General features: G+C 38.0%; 1 protein-coding gene across 2 annotated transcripts in view; it reads left to right on the forward strand.

The window, feature by feature from the left end:
- Nucleotides 1–472: 472 nt before the first annotated feature.
- Nucleotides 473–15,676, forward strand: part of LOC108698872 (adhesion G-protein coupled receptor D2) — an 81,631-nt gene continuing 66,427 nt past the window's right edge. The window contains exons 1-8 of one of the 2 annotated variants that reach the window (XM_041572492.1): nucleotides 473–747; nucleotides 1,409–1,459; nucleotides 9,100–9,166; nucleotides 10,636–10,690; nucleotides 11,321–11,539; nucleotides 11,770–12,405; nucleotides 14,456–14,554; nucleotides 14,678–14,766. In XM_041572492.1, coding sequence (XP_041428426.1) covers nucleotides 9,113–9,166; nucleotides 10,636–10,690; nucleotides 11,321–11,539; nucleotides 11,770–12,405; nucleotides 14,456–14,554; nucleotides 14,678–14,766 — 1,152 coding nt within the window. In that variant the 5' untranslated portion in view covers nucleotides 473–747; nucleotides 1,409–1,459; nucleotides 9,100–9,112. The remainder of the gene's footprint in view (nucleotides 748–1,408; nucleotides 1,460–9,099; nucleotides 9,167–10,635; nucleotides 10,691–11,320; nucleotides 11,540–11,769; nucleotides 12,406–14,455; nucleotides 14,555–14,677; nucleotides 14,767–15,676) is intronic. The other variant, XM_041572491.1, reaches the window with a different exon arrangement.

A 15,676-nucleotide genomic window follows, 5' to 3' on the forward strand; every position in this document is an offset into this window, starting at 1 on the left:
AGTGCAACCTCCGCTCTGAAAATGCAAGACACAACTTGTACCTGATTTGCTTCAAAATACAATTGCAGTGTATGAAGCTTGGCCACAATTACAATGGAATTATGGGTAAAAAAAACCCCCACAGCTAATAGCACTTATCTCTTTATATTTATTTGGCACATTTAAATGAATATATAGTCTCTGTATACTCACAAATCTCTCCTTCCGCTCTCTTAGGACAGAGGCAGGCAACTAGCCATTTCCAGTTTCTAGAAGGAGGATTCTGGGACTTCAGGTTCTGGAGCATTGTCACTTGCTTACTCTTGTCTCGGGCTGTATCGTAAAATGGTTAGTTTTTAAATAGAAATAACGGATAAATGGAGAATCACAAGTGGGCTGAATAAAAGCCAGGGCAATTTAATTGCAATTTGTTTGCGGTGATGGTAAGTAATTACTGTGTCTTGTATTCTCATCCATGCAGGGAGGGTTTAAGAAGGGCCATAACCCTATAGAATGTAGTCTGCATGAGAGAGAGAGGCCACTCACTGGTTCTTCATGCCTTTCCTTTTGATCACGCAATGAGCTGCCCAGAAAGAATGCCATTTGCATAACAAATGAATAGCCTATGAGTGAAAAGGCAGATAAAAAGCGTGTGTGTGTTGTTTGGAACCACATAAACAGGACTGATGGCTTCTACATTTTGGACTTTCACTTCTCTTTGGATGTACTAAGTGCACACACAGGCCTCCTGAACACAACATCCTCATGGTAAGTTGACTTTTCATGAATTTGGTAAAATTATTCCATTCCATTATGCAGATCATTGTCCTTCAGCAAGAAACCTGCTAATTCAGATCTGCAGCAGCATCATTTCAGTTGCCTTATTTCAGTGCCCAGCACACAACCTGTTTTTATATTTGTTCAGTTAAATTTTTGCATAGAATCAATAGAACACTATTTCATTCATGAATGTTGTAAATATGCTAAAATCCTTTTTTTTTTTTTTTTTTTTTTTATTCCTTGCAACGGTCAAAGTTGCCTCTGTACTTTTTATATTAGTGGCTATTAGTACTGTTTTGATTCATTTACTCGGATGTATCTACATTAATTAATGGTACATTAGACTGACCGTTACCTATACCACATATCTTCTCTTTGTGACTTAAAGACTATGCCTGAGAATAGGGTTGACCAGAAAACATTTTTTGTTTAACACAATATAATTTGGCATCAGATAAATTTGGTATCTGTCATTTTAACTCAAAGATCAAATTAGATGTTGCCTATGGGTTTAAGTAATTTATAGGTTTAGGAAAAATAAAAGGAAAGAAGACCGAGGAACATTTTTTCACATTCCCCCTGTCTCTTTCCAAAACTCCTACACTACAAAAGTACCTGTCTTTTTAACCTACTCCCCCAAACCCTACAGACCCAGAAAACAGACCCTCAAGGATGTAATAGAAAATGGAACGGGGAACAAGTAAGAATCTTCAGCTAGTTTCTTTACTGGCAAAATCTTTTTTTAAATATTGCTTAGTTTGTTTTAAAGTGCTTAATTATTGCTGTATCTCGGGACAATCAGTGTGGTAGTTCTTAAAGGAATAAAGCAAAACTATGCCTCCTAAGAAGGCTTTTGGTGAATATGTTATGGAAGCATGTACAATATAAATTGTGGACCTTGCTTATAAATATGGTATGGTTAATCATTTTATCAACATGAATTATCAGATACCTTGTTACTGTGTGTACAGATTGTGCGGTAGTTGTGCACCAGAACTGTTGTGCCTTTAAAATGTTTTACAACTAATAATAGAAATACTGAGGTGCTAAAGCTGGCCATAGACGTGCAGAAATATCCTTCTGTCCGAAGATGTCCATTTGTAGCAATCTCCCGACTAACCATTCAGATTAAAGTAGTAAAAAAAAAGAACAAATCAGATTATGTTCTGGCCATTAATTCAAATACAACAATGGTCCAAAGGTTATGTCCAACAAATAGTAGTGCCAATCTCCCATTGATGTCATCAGATATACATGCATAGATATTAACGTTAGCCAACAGAAGTCTTCTAACCTGACCAATCGCCATGGCATGAAAAATGTCGGGATGATCTAAACATGGTCAGAAAATCGTACAAAACAAATATTCATATGACTTTATCTTTGTGTCGATGGCCATCTTAAGGCTCTGGTACAACCCTCTGTCTAAGCAAGGAATGGTGAAACAATACCTGACTAAACCATTTATCAAAAAACAAAGTAATCCTCTTGAATCTATTAAACAACCAGAACAGAAGGGGGTTGCTTGGGAAACGCACACAACTCTGTATGTAGCCTGTACGAAGCTACAACCTAAAACTTTGTATGACGTATGCATTCTTGTGTGCTACACATAGACATTTTTGAGTTTAGTGGGACATTAAGAAAGCAGGGCTTTGTTGGTTAACAAACTGCTTTTGGTATTTATGTGGCTCTTTATCTGGTAGTGCACAGTGTGCGTCTTTGCTATTGTGTAAAAGCACAATGAAGCTTGATTAATGGGCGTTTAGTAGGTTTGTGCAGGACAAGAGATCAGTCTGTGACGTAGCAGGTCCCCATATATTAGAAATATGTGGACATGGGGGGTTAGTAATAAACAAATAAAAAGAAAACAAAAGCGAATAATTTCAAGATGATCATGCAGCTCTAATCCAAGTCTTATACCTCATCAGCCATTCCATGATAAAACCATGTCAAGGGACACTGTATGCCAACATATATCTCATGGAGTGATTGGGGAACTAGCATCTCACTCACATCACAATTAATGAACTAGCACCCAACTTCTATTACCATCTTCTACAAAAAGCAGATTTTTAGTGTATAGGAATGACATTACATTATGCAAGACTTGTACAAATTTGTTTGCAGTAATCTTGTATATATGGGCATTGTTCTACTGAGTAGAACTGTTAATTATTTACTATATATACTTTGTATAAGAGGAAACTGCCCACCATATACGCTACTGTCAGTGGGGAAATTATTAGGCAGATTACTTTTTCAAGTGATGCCCTTTTTACCTTTTGCCCTGTCTTCATACCTTCTACTTTTTGATCCTGCTCCCTGATTGGTACCATAGTGCAGGTGTCCAATGATAAACCTGGGATCCAGTTAGTGCTTTAGCTGCATGAACCATTTTGCATGGCACACATTACAATCATAATCAATTGTTCATAAGGGATAAGGCATAAACCAATAATGAACTGGAGATGAGAATAATCAGTACTACTAAATAAAATATTAGCAACTTCTAGGTTGTGATGAAACTGTCAATGTTGACTGTTTCTGTGACTTATGGGACATCATTTAAATAAAGCAGGAAGCATACGGTATATACACCAAAGTGCACTGATATAGAGGTTACGAGTGGGATTACAAAAGAGAATATTGAAATATTTTAAAGAGACTAACCTGTACACTGCCGCTGCATTATTCTATCTGGTGGGCAAAGAAGTTATAGTGGCACACAGCCTCTCTAACTTCTCTTTTTATACGTGTGAAATAAAAAACAGTAGCATAGTTATTGTTCCCAAGAAAACCTTTCTAAACATTTGACTCAATTTAATTGAGAGCAGCCAAAGCATGTATTCTTTCCTACACTCGTAAATGGTCATTGTAGCGTCTCGTTAGTTCCAAGATGCTAAGCCCAAGTACAGATATATATTCAGACAAGTCACCTATATAAAAATAAAAGGATGCAGAAACTGATTTTCTGTGTAAAATTCACAGACAATATGCCACTGTTTTAAAGGTAAACATAGAGCTGGATTTGATATATTTCGCAATTACCCTGGAAAAAAAACATGCTTGTATCATCCCTTTCCCACATCTTTTGTTGCTGTGAAAAAGAGAAGGCATCTGGTTGCTGGGAGATAGGGCTGTCCAGTCCAGCAGCCAGGCAAGATTTATTATAAAAAAACAATCAAGCTTTTTTTTTGTTTGTTTTCAAATGGGCTCAGCAAGATCTCCCCATGTGTCCTGACTGAACCATTTCAGATTAACTCATTTTATCCCAGAGCTAAAGAGAAGTATCTTCCTTGTAGCCCCCCCAACTCCTAATTAAAGAGACGTTAAGGGGAAGTTAATATAAAAATCACCTACGAAAGAGCAGATTTTCTAAAGATATTTAATGCTTTTATAGAGCATTCCTGCCTCTACCCACATAGTACATAATTTAAAGATGACTAAAGCTAAGCCACTTCATCTCCATAGGCCCTTTTTGATTATTTGATCCATAAACCAGGGGTCAATCCATATTTTCAGCATAATTTGGCCTACTAAAAGGAGTGGATATATGTGTGTATGGCCAGCTTAAAGGGATACTGTCATGGGAAAAAAAAAATTCAAAATGAATCAGTTAATAATGCTGCTCCAGCAGAATTCTGCACTGAAATCTATTTCTCAAAAGAGCAAACAGATTTTTTATATTCAATTTCGAAATCTGACATGGGGCTAGACATATTGTCTATTTCTCAGCTGCCCCAAGTCATGTGACTTTCAATAACTCTTTACTGCTGTACTGCAAGTGGGAGTGATATCAACCCCCTTCCTTTCCCCCCAGCAGCCAAACAAAAGAACAATGGGAAGGTAACCAGATAACAGCTCCCTAACACAAGATAACAGCTGCCTGGTAGATCTAAGAACAGCACTCAATAGTAAAAACCCATGTCCCACTGAGACACATTCAGTTACATTGAGAAGGAAAAACAGCAGCCTGCCAGAAAGCATTTCTCTCCTAAAGTGCAGGCACAAGTCACATGACCAGGGGCAGCTGGGAAATAGACAAAATATCTAGCCCCGTGTCAGATTTCAAAATTGAATATAAAAAAAAAAATCTGTTTGCTCTTTTGAGAAATGGATTTCAGTGCAGAATTTTGCTGGAGCAGCACTATTAACTGATTCATTTTGAAAAAATTTTTTTTTCCCATGACAGTATCCCTTTAAGGAAATCTCCGCAGCATGCCTACATGACACTCAACTTGAAATTGTTAGCCAGTGCTGTAGCTTGGACACAACATTTTGCAAGGCATGCATACTGCAGACATTGTGGGAAAAAAAGAAAAAATCAAGTGCTTGTAAAAAAATATAATGACAAATTGTGGCAGTATTTGCAATTTGCATATTGCCTGCTGGTAGTACATGAGTCCTTGTATCTCCAGGTCAGATATTAGTGGAAGACAAAGCAATGAAGTGCAAGTGAAATGTTGCTGTTGTGATTTTGCAAGCAGTTCATCCTCTAAGTGGATCTATACTGATGCATAAAAATACAGACTGGCAATTTACATACTCTGGGGGTTATTTACTAAACTGCGAATGCAAAAATACAGAAAAAAATTAGTAATGTTTTTTTTTTTATAAAATCAGACTTCACGATTTTTTAGGAATTTATTTAACCCTGAGGATGGAAAAGTCTGAATCAGAAAATACTGTATGTCATTTCGGACCTGTCGAGGTTGCATATAAGTCAATGGGAGAAGTCACAAGGATTTTTTTGATGTGCGCTGGGTATTGTGCAATACCCTGAAGTTTTCGGCTGAAAAATTGCGAAAATCAGTTTTTTTTCCCACAAAGCAAATTTTCGCAAGTCAAGTTTTAGCAAGGAATAATTTAAGCAAGGCGCCCTCCACTTTGGTTTTGTGATAATGCAGAGCCCTCCCCTATGATCCTGGTGATATAGGAGGCATCAGAGGGGCATTGGGTCAGGTGTGGATCATAGTAGAAGAGGCTTTTTGGCTGGGTTAGGTGCAGATTCAGAAGTAGCAGGTAAAGGTCACATTCAGGTTGGAATATTTCTGAACTGCTCATCATTTGTGGCCGTCTATCAAAAAAATCCACTAAATCTTCTTGTTCTATCACTTGGATACAGTGCTCAAGGACTAGCAGAGTAGGACAGGGGAGCTTTCACAGTTATTAATATCTAGTAACCCATAGCAACTAATCAGATGTCAAGCAGTAAATGCTGCCCGCTGATTGGTTGTGCCTGCTGATTGGGTGCTATGGGTTACTGAGACAAAGCTGGCCGAACAAATATATATACAGGAATTTGTGGGTTTCTGAAGTGTGAGAAAGTTTATATGTGTGACAGAAAAGGGGTTAAGGTTAACTAATTAGGGAATAGTTGTGTGATGGGTTTGAATCGGCAAGAACCTGATGATAGAGTTGCCGCTGGTGGTGCCTGTGTGGAGAGTATGAGACTCTCTGGTCTTTCTGTGTGTGAAAGAGAGAAGGCTGTGTTTTAGGAAACTGCTGTCAGTAGATGATCTACACTAAACAAGTGTACAAGTACAGATCCCTGATGGTGAGCTGTGAGTGACAGGGTTTGTGGTGGTTCAATCTCTGTGATGGGCTCTGGTTTAGTCAGGAAGTGTAACAAACTGCCTGGGCTTGAACTTGTGACCTGATATTATTAATGCTGTCTACATTATCTCTTATCTATATGAGCAGACTGCTCAGGTCCTGATTCACTGCTATTGAAATCCCTATATTTCCAAGTAGGTATGGCTTGTTTCACCTTTTGTTAATCTGCTCACAAGTGTTCTGAGTGCTCTTTCCATGTGATTGTTGTTGCTTTGACTCCTGATACCTGTTCCTGTCCCCTGTGTGACTTCCTGGTTCTGACCCCGGCTTGTTCCTGACCTTAATTTTGTCTCACAATTCTATTATCAATACTATTATCTGACCAGGCCTGTCTGACTACGTCCAGCTCCTTCCCAGAGAGAGTATACTATTGGCGCCTTTGCCTGCCCCTGTGGGAGTACTGTATTCTGGAGTGGTAAATCCTGGCAGCACCGAGTAGCTGAGGGTGAGGCCCAAAGCCAAAGGTGGCTGTTATAGGCAGAAGACCATGCCTAAAGAGGAATCCAATCACTCCCCTGGTGTTTGGGTTTGCCATACGTGAGAGACTGCTATAGGAGAGTTTTGGTGCTATACCATATTGGTTTTAATAGATGCAGGGGAAGGCGTGCCTTGTTTTTTACTGCAGATGTAGGTGATCCACTAAATATAATCCTATAACTTCCTACAATAAAATATAACTATTAAATGGGCTATGTAATTGCTTGTAAACCAATATTTGCTCAATAAGATTATTCCAGGATTGAATATGCCCCCCCCCCCCCAAGGGAACTTATTCTAAACCTACAGTATGAGTAAGCACACAGTGGAACTTTTGTAGACGCGCATCTGCATGCCCTGTCCCTTTTCTGACATCATGGGCGGGTCTATACAAGGAACCCAGAAGTCAGCTCAGGCGGGCGCAGGTGGTGGGTGGGTGCAGGTCAGGAAAATCCCGACCCGGACATCACTATTCCTGACATTCGGGTTGGTAATATTCGTTTGACTTTTAGATGTTCGAGTTTTTTCTTAAATAAGATACTATTGGAGTTTCGAGTTCATTCAAAGTAAAAAAAACTCTATCACTCAAGCTTTCATAAATATGCACCTAAATGTACATGCATTCCCACTTTACGGTATGTTCTTCTCTCTAGTAAGTGATCCTGAGTATTCAAATAATATACATGTGAATTTTTATTTTCTGTACTATTGGGTCCAGTTTGGCAAAAATAATTGTACGGTGTGTATCCCATCGCAAATTGGGCAAATTGTGGTTTTGCACTTTACAGTACAGGTATGGGATCCATTATCCAGAAACCCATTGACAGCTCCGAATTACAGGAAGGCCGACTCCATTCACATTTTTGAAAAAGATTTTCTTTTTCTCTGTAATAATAAAACAGTACCTTGTACTTGTCTTTCAAATTCTCTTTATTGAAATTAATCCCACAGACTTTTTGACAGAATTTTAGACCACAAAATCCAAAAAAAAGGCAAAATACACATTTTATTTAACTTGTATTTGATCCCAACTAAGATATCATTAATCCTTATTTGGTGCAAAACAATCCTATTGGGTTTTATTGATGTTTAAAGGATTTATTAGTAGAGCCAATTACAGAAAGACTCCTTATCTGGAAAATCCAGAGCATTCTGGATAACAGGTCCCTTACCTGTACTCGTACACTTGTTTTGGTGACTAAAATCATGACATTTAAGTGTAAAGTTGTAGCAGGGGTGCCCTGAGGTGATCAGTAAACTCCAGCATCCCAGCAAAGACAGCTCCATTAAGTTCACCCCTTTGAGTATTTCCTATTCATATTTTTTTAAAATGCCCTTCTTTAATATTGTTGTTCAGTTACCGGTATGTACAAAAATTCCTGTTCTCTCTGTGTAAAACAATGAAATTATATTATTAATGGCAATGTGACTTCTGAATAGGTAAGCCCGTAACCTATATTTTCACTAAATGCTGACCTTTTATCAGTATAATTTGTACACTTCTAATTTTTAGAAAACAAATCTAAGGGCCAGATTTATCAAGAGTCGAATTTCGAAGTACAAAAAATTTCGAAATTCGACCATCGAATTAAAAAACTTTGATTATTGAAATCAAAGTTTTTCCAACAAATTTGGCAATCCTGCAGTCGAATAAAAAACGCTCAAATCGAACGATTTTAAGCGATCAAACAAAGGATTTTTATTCGACCAAAAAAAACTTAGAGAAGTACTCTGGAAGGTCCCCATAGGCTAACATTGCACTTTGGTAGCTTTAATTTGGTGAAGTATGAAGTCAAAGTTTTTTTTAAAGAGACAGTACTTCAATTATCGAATAGTCTAACGATTTTTACTTAGAATCGAAGTCGAATGATCGAATATAGCCTATGCGATGGTCGAAGTACCCAAAAATTTATTTCAAAATTCGAACTTTTTGAAAATCAAACATTCACGCGAGCTTAGTAAATCTGCTCCTAAGTTACATATGGGGCAACACTTTAAATAGCTAATGACTGATCCTGTAATTGGGTTACTGTTGGAGTTTAAAGGTTATTTTTTATTTCTTACACTAGGATCAGTTTCACTCAGCTTGTTGATACGTTGTAGTAAAAATCACCAGCTGATACTTTTCAAAGGATGTGGTCTGCGGATAAACTGACACCCTCCGACAAAATGATAAAAGCCAAGGTTTTACTCCTATTCTATGTTTTTCTGGACAGCTCTAACATATATTCATTTTGTTTTCAGAGACTTTAACAAAATGGGCGCATTCTGGGATCCAGCACAAACAACCTGCTTACTTTCCATACTATTGGTAAGTATTATCTCTTACACCCTTTGTTTTTGACAATTTAATGTTCTAATCTACAAAGTATGCATTGACATTCACATCACAAAGCTCTCAATGTTTTGCATCTAAGTAAGTTTGCATCATCCTCAGCATCTGAGAGCACCAGCGACTTTAGTGGGCAGATTCAAATTCAAATTTTCGAACTTTTTAATGGTCGAAATTCTCAAATTCGAATTGTCAATTATCCAAACTCGATTCGAATTTTAATTCGTATTCGAATTTCGAGATTTATCAAACTCTGCCCCTTTAAACATTGGCCACCTAAAACCTGCCGAGTTCATGTATAAATCAATGGGGGTGGTCCAGGGACCAATTTGGACATGTTACTAGCCTTCCTGACATTTTCGGAGCAAAAACTTAAGTTTAGCCCAATTTAATTAGAATTCGATTAGAGTTTTCGAGTGCAAGTTTTAGATATTAGACTTTTGTATCGAATACCCACTTAATCGAATTTCGAGTATATTATTATATTTATTAGAATTCGAAATTCGCCCTTTGATAAATGTGCCTCCCCATGTGCTATTAGGTATGTTTACAAATATATTTGTGTTGCAGAGACAGAAAATAACATTTCTGTCTTAAATTGGCTCCAACAGTCCAGTGAAACGGAATAGACTCACTTCGGCACAACTGAGTTGGTATCACAGAAAATCAAACATAATTCCATTCCAAGGTAGTTAGATATAAAGTTCAACCACCTGATTCTAAAGAGGCTTTAATTTTAAAGTGTTAGCCAATCAGTTTGGTTTCCTAGGATCATTTTCATTATTTCCCCATGAAATATAGTGATATTTATCAAAACTGCTGTATGCCAACGTAAATATTTGAACAGCACCATATAGCTTTGGTTTAATACAAATCTTTTTACTACATTAACAGAAACATAACATATTAAGTTAGGTTGAAGCAAGACATACTGTATGTCCTTCAAGTTCAACCTTGTATATTTATATATACATATACAGAGAGAGGCTAAAAGCCCTTCTGAAGCCTGTCCAATTTGCCTCAGAGGGGGAAAAAATCCTTCTTCACTCCAAGATGACATCGGACCATTCCCTGGATCAACTTGTACTATGAGCTATCTTCCATAACCCTGTATTCCCTCACTTGCTAAAAAGCTGTAGACTGTAGCTGCCAAAACTCTTCAAAGTAGTTCTCTCCATCATTTTCTATGTTGTTGGGTAATTCTACATTTTATTGATGTTCAGATTTGAAATCATATTAAAATGATGGTGTATATATGAATCCTTTGGTAGGATGGAAGACAATCTCTAGAGGGCCACTTTGAGCTCAAGGACCTCCAATCATAAAACCGTTATTTAGATGCTTACGTTTCAGCTGCGGCTATATAAGCATTGTAGGGGGTTTTCTTGCATCACATGACTGATAGTGTTAGTAATTCATTACTTATCCATTATTGTGTTTCCTCTCAGATTTGTGGCTGGTATAGCTGCTGGGCAGCACCTGAGATAAATCAGACTCATCAAGGTAGGTATTTCTACTTAAGCTGCTACACATTGTTGTCATCCACAATTGGTTCATATAGTTTTGTGTGCAGTAATTGCTAGCCTAGGGACTATGTTGGTAGCCCAGTCCTTTGATCTCTTATTTTGAGACAGTTCTATTTTAGAAGCTGCACTTTATTGCCATGCTGGCTACTGGTCAGCTATGGGGATCTGTACCTTTTATAGCCTCACATTCTCAAACAAGTGTTGATAAGGAAATGCAGATTGCAGTGATCACAAGACGAGATCTTGATCACAAGAGTGTACCAGTGTATCCCTGGTAGTCTTAATTACCAAGAATTCCAGTTGGGCAAAACATATGGCTTGTGGAAAATTATTCTGCTTCCATACTGTTGAGCTAAAATGCCTAATTCTGTCCTCTTGCTCAAGACTGAGGTCTTCTTGATCTTATTGGGTAAAAATGGGGCATGATGTTGTTGGTACAGTATGTGCATCTGTACCTAGTAGATACAGATATGATTAAGTCAAATATGTGAATTTGAAAACATGAATGGAGTACACATCTGCCGGATCTAAAATGTAAGTAATGTCTTTTATAGGTTTGTGTTGAGCTTTAGTTTCTTTGATTTATAATAATTGTATGTGGTTTCAGGCACAGACTCCACTGCTACGTTTATTGAAACCTCTGAGGGTGTGTATGAGTATGTAAGTCAACCCCTTGACCGATGGCAGGCTGAGAAGTTATGCGAGTATAAATTTGCTTCTTTGCTCTCTGAGTCAAAAGACAGCCAAAAGATCCCGGCAAAACTTTTGCAATCGAAACAGATTAACTTCCCTATATGGCTGAAGCAGGAAGGGCCGACTGAACCACGTGAGTTTGTTTTCTATACAATCTACAGCACCACTGTTATTCACACATAGAGAAATATTGTTATGTCCTTTAAAAAATGTAAATGTTATCCTAAAACACCACTTTTTTCAATATACCTTTTTGTACCGAGCTGAGCACTGCACTGGGCTCAGAGATGCTGCTCCATCCCTGCACAGCCTAACACAGTGACTCGTATTTTCAGCAACTATATGTATTGTGCTTTATTTCAGGGACCCGAACACTTACCTCCCTCGTGTTTGAAAATAGGACGGATACTAAATATGCAAAGCTGCTGGTGGATTTCCCACCCCTACCAGAAATCACAGTATGCGCTTATATTCAGTGGGAAAAGGCACATCAAGATTTTGCCACAGTCTTCTCATATGCTGTTCCAGACTTCTTTAATGAATTCCAGTTGCGTGGTATCACTAACGAGAAAGGATTTGTTCAGTTTGCTATAATAGTGCATGGGCATCACACGCCATACTCCACCTTGTTCCTCAGTGATGGGCAGTGGCATCATGTTTGTGCCACATGGCAAAAACTCAATGGCACTTGGGCATTTTATGCAGATGGAAAAAAAGCTGCTTCTAGCACAATATCTACCACCCAGGATATTATCCAGGGGGGATCATTTATTATTGGCCAAGACCAGGATTCATTTGGTGGAACATTCAAAGCAAAGGAGTCCTTCAGTGGTAACATCACTGACTTGAATGTTTGGATGAAAGTCCTCAGTGATGAGCAAATAGAAGTGGTCAGATCCTGCAATGCCATCGTGCAGGGTATTGTATATAGCTGGAAGTCACACAAGCTTAAAATCGACCCTTCTCTGCTTCAAATGAACATTCAGTTTGTTTGTCCAGGTAAGAATTTGACTGTTACAGCTCTAAGGAGACAAAGCCCCTCTTACAAAATATAGTAACATAGTAAGTTAGGTTGAAAAAAGACACATGTCCATAACATTCAACCCTTTAAGTCTAAATATAACCTGCCTAGCTGCTAGTTGATCCAGAGGAAGGTAAAAACCCTTCAGATGCCTCTCCAATCGGCCTCAGAGGGGGACAATTCCTTCCTAACTTCAAGACCAGTCACTGGATCAACTTGTACTTCCATAACCCTGTATTCCCTAATAAAATGAATGCTGTCTATTCCTGCCATGCTGCCCTCCTTTCACAATAAGCTTTAACTTGCAAGGATTTACATGGAATCATCATTGTCGCCCTGCCTCAGCAAGAGACATTGCTAGAAAAAACATATTCTAAGCTACGGTTCAATCATTACAAAAGTTGTAAAAATGTATTTTCATAGTGACAAGTACAAAATGCCTTAAAGTTGTAATGGACATATAAAAATAATTTGATATGCATTGAGGTCTGGTGAGCAGAGCCCCATTGGAATGTCATTGGTTTGCATCTGTTAGCGGTGTTTGTCTTTTTCCATCAGGTTTTCAACAGTGTTGTTGACTGGGCTTTATTCATAAAATATAACCCTTTTGATAGTAAATGGAAAACCTTTACCGACCTGGGGATATAATGCAGGGGTTACTTTGCAAGTGTTTAACCTAAATAGTGACCTAAGTAAATATATACGATTATACATGAATTTGTTTCCATTACTGGAATCTGCTGAAAGAATTATATAGTCATTTTTTACATAACCTTTGCTATGTTAGTAGAATCCATGAGGATGTTCAATAAACATAACCGTAAAAGCCTTTTGTATGTGCTCCCTGCTGTCAGAGTTCTCTCACAAAGCAAATAAAATACTGAAATAATCCTCAGAACAGGTTGTGGGGGACATACAAGCTGTTTCCTACTCCTTATGAAACTGGTTTTCTGTTCAGTTTGTCTTAACAGATCTAACTACACAGTTACAGGAGAAAGGAGTATTTTGTTTTTAGAGAATTTAGACAAAATGCATGGAACATGGAGGCCAGAGTCCTATTTCATGTGGATCAGTAATGGCTGTCATTAAAGTAGTTGTTGGCAGTTGTGTAAAAAGTAGTAAGCATTTATAAAACTGCAGCTACAAGAAACAACATTTCGAAAACATCTGTAATGTGAACTTACACATCTATGCCTCCTGATGCATATGATGCCTGATATATATTTTTCTGGGTGAATCAAATTACCTTCCCACTTCCTAGAGCAAACCCTAAATTGGGACTAATTTATTTTCAATGGGTACATTTTCACAAGGGCAGTGACCTATACAAACCAGTTAGCAACTAGTGGTTGTTCTTTCTAATGCAGGATGAATGATAGAACATCTCTGGTTGCTATAGGTTAATACTCTGCGGCAAAGTATCCCATAAATGAATGATAAATGATTCTCACTAGCTACAAAAACAGTGATTTTCTAAGATGGATGAGAAATTATTCCTTGCCCACTGCCACTGGTAATGGAGACAGAGCTTGGATCAACATTGTACTTAAATATCTGGGTGTCTGTTGGGAACATCATGAATGCGGTCAGATGTAGGTTGCTTTTATAAGGCTATACCTAAGTCTGTTTTTAGGGCTCTGTAATGTATATATGTAACTTCACAGTGTACTGATCCTTGATCATTTAAGTGGATGCTCTACATATTGTTACAACAAATAAAAGAAAATGCTCTGCAAACGATTGTTGACCTCATCTTGAGGTGAACAACAATAATCCAGTGGGAACAGCAGGTTTATGAAACAGTTTAGTGGTTTTAGATTCTAGCTTATTGTTCATTGCAGGGGATAGACTAAATAGTTAGTCCATAGCTGAAAAGTGCATTTTATGCCAGCAGACAAAACTTTTGTATCTCCCTATATAAAAAAAAAATAATGCATCTGTTGAACTGTCCAATTGTAGGTTAGATTTGGACTAAATGTTTCATTATCAAATGTTTTTTCACACATTTATGCTCTGATTTTTTTAAAGGTACTTCTATGGATTGCCAGATTTTGCAGTCCAGGAACAGAGCAGTCGACTACAGTCCCTGTGGCAATAAATTGCCCTTCATCTGCTACTACACACATGGTATGTTGGAAGGCACACTATTTTTTAGTTAAGGACCCTTGGTACCATATATAATGTCATTCTGCAAAATAATTTTTAACTATAACAAGCCAATAATTTGATATTTGGCTGCTTTGGTTTTAGATTTATATCAGAGACTGAAAAATACTAACAAAATGAATCGCGATCGAACATTTTCCAGCCGAGTAAATGCTGTCGCAAACAGAACTCTGGTAAGTAGATTCTCAATTCTTTGCAAATCTTCTGGTCACTGCCATTACTAGAAATCACAATAAATATGGTTGTGTGACACAGGCATCCAGTAGCACTCCTACACAACTCTGATCCACCAGTAGTCTCCTGTCTTCCCTTTATGTCTGATCAAAGTGTCTGCTGTTGCAACTGAAGAAAAGACACTTCTTACAAGGGTAACATTTTGTAAAATTTTAATCCTTGAAAGAGACAAAAGGGAGAGAGGAGTTGGGATTTGACCCGATCTTCTAAAATGCCCATGACAGATGCTGATGTGTAAATATAATTTACAAAAAAAATAGTGTAAAGAATTGGTTCATGCAAAGAACAGTATCCTACATAGTAACCCCAGCCAAAGGTTTCAAAATAATAACAAACCAAAAGCATTAGTGCAGAACTCAGAGTTGTGTGATCCCTAGTTGTGGAATTGCAAGTCCTAACGTATTTCAAAGACTAAAGCTGGCCACAGACGCAAAGATCCGATCGTATGAATCAACGTGCGAACGGACTTCCCCATCTTCCGACCTGCCACTAACCATTCCGATCAAATAAAGTACAAAAGAACAGATCAGCCGATGTTCTGCCCCTGACAGATATCGTACAAAGTTATTTCCGACCAAAGCTAGTGACAGTCTCCCTCTGAAAATCGTACAATCGACAATACATGCTGAGATATTACCCGCAGCCGACAGAGATTTTTTAACCTGTCCGATCGACCAAACGACCGATCTCTGCCGGGCGAAAAATGCATTCTGGACTCTTCACACACGGTCCGAAAATCATACGAATCAGATCATTACGTCTATGACCAGCTTAAGACAGTCAGCTGTAAATCTTACACAAAGTGGAAGCAGGGCAGTTCTCAAGAATAGTGCACAATCTTTATGGAAT

Source organism: Xenopus laevis, chromosome 8L, assembly GCF_017654675.1.
Source record: "Xenopus laevis strain J_2021 chromosome 8L, Xenopus_laevis_v10.1, whole genome shotgun sequence".
Classification (NCBI taxonomy): Eukaryota; Metazoa; Chordata; class Amphibia; order Anura; family Pipidae; genus Xenopus; species Xenopus laevis.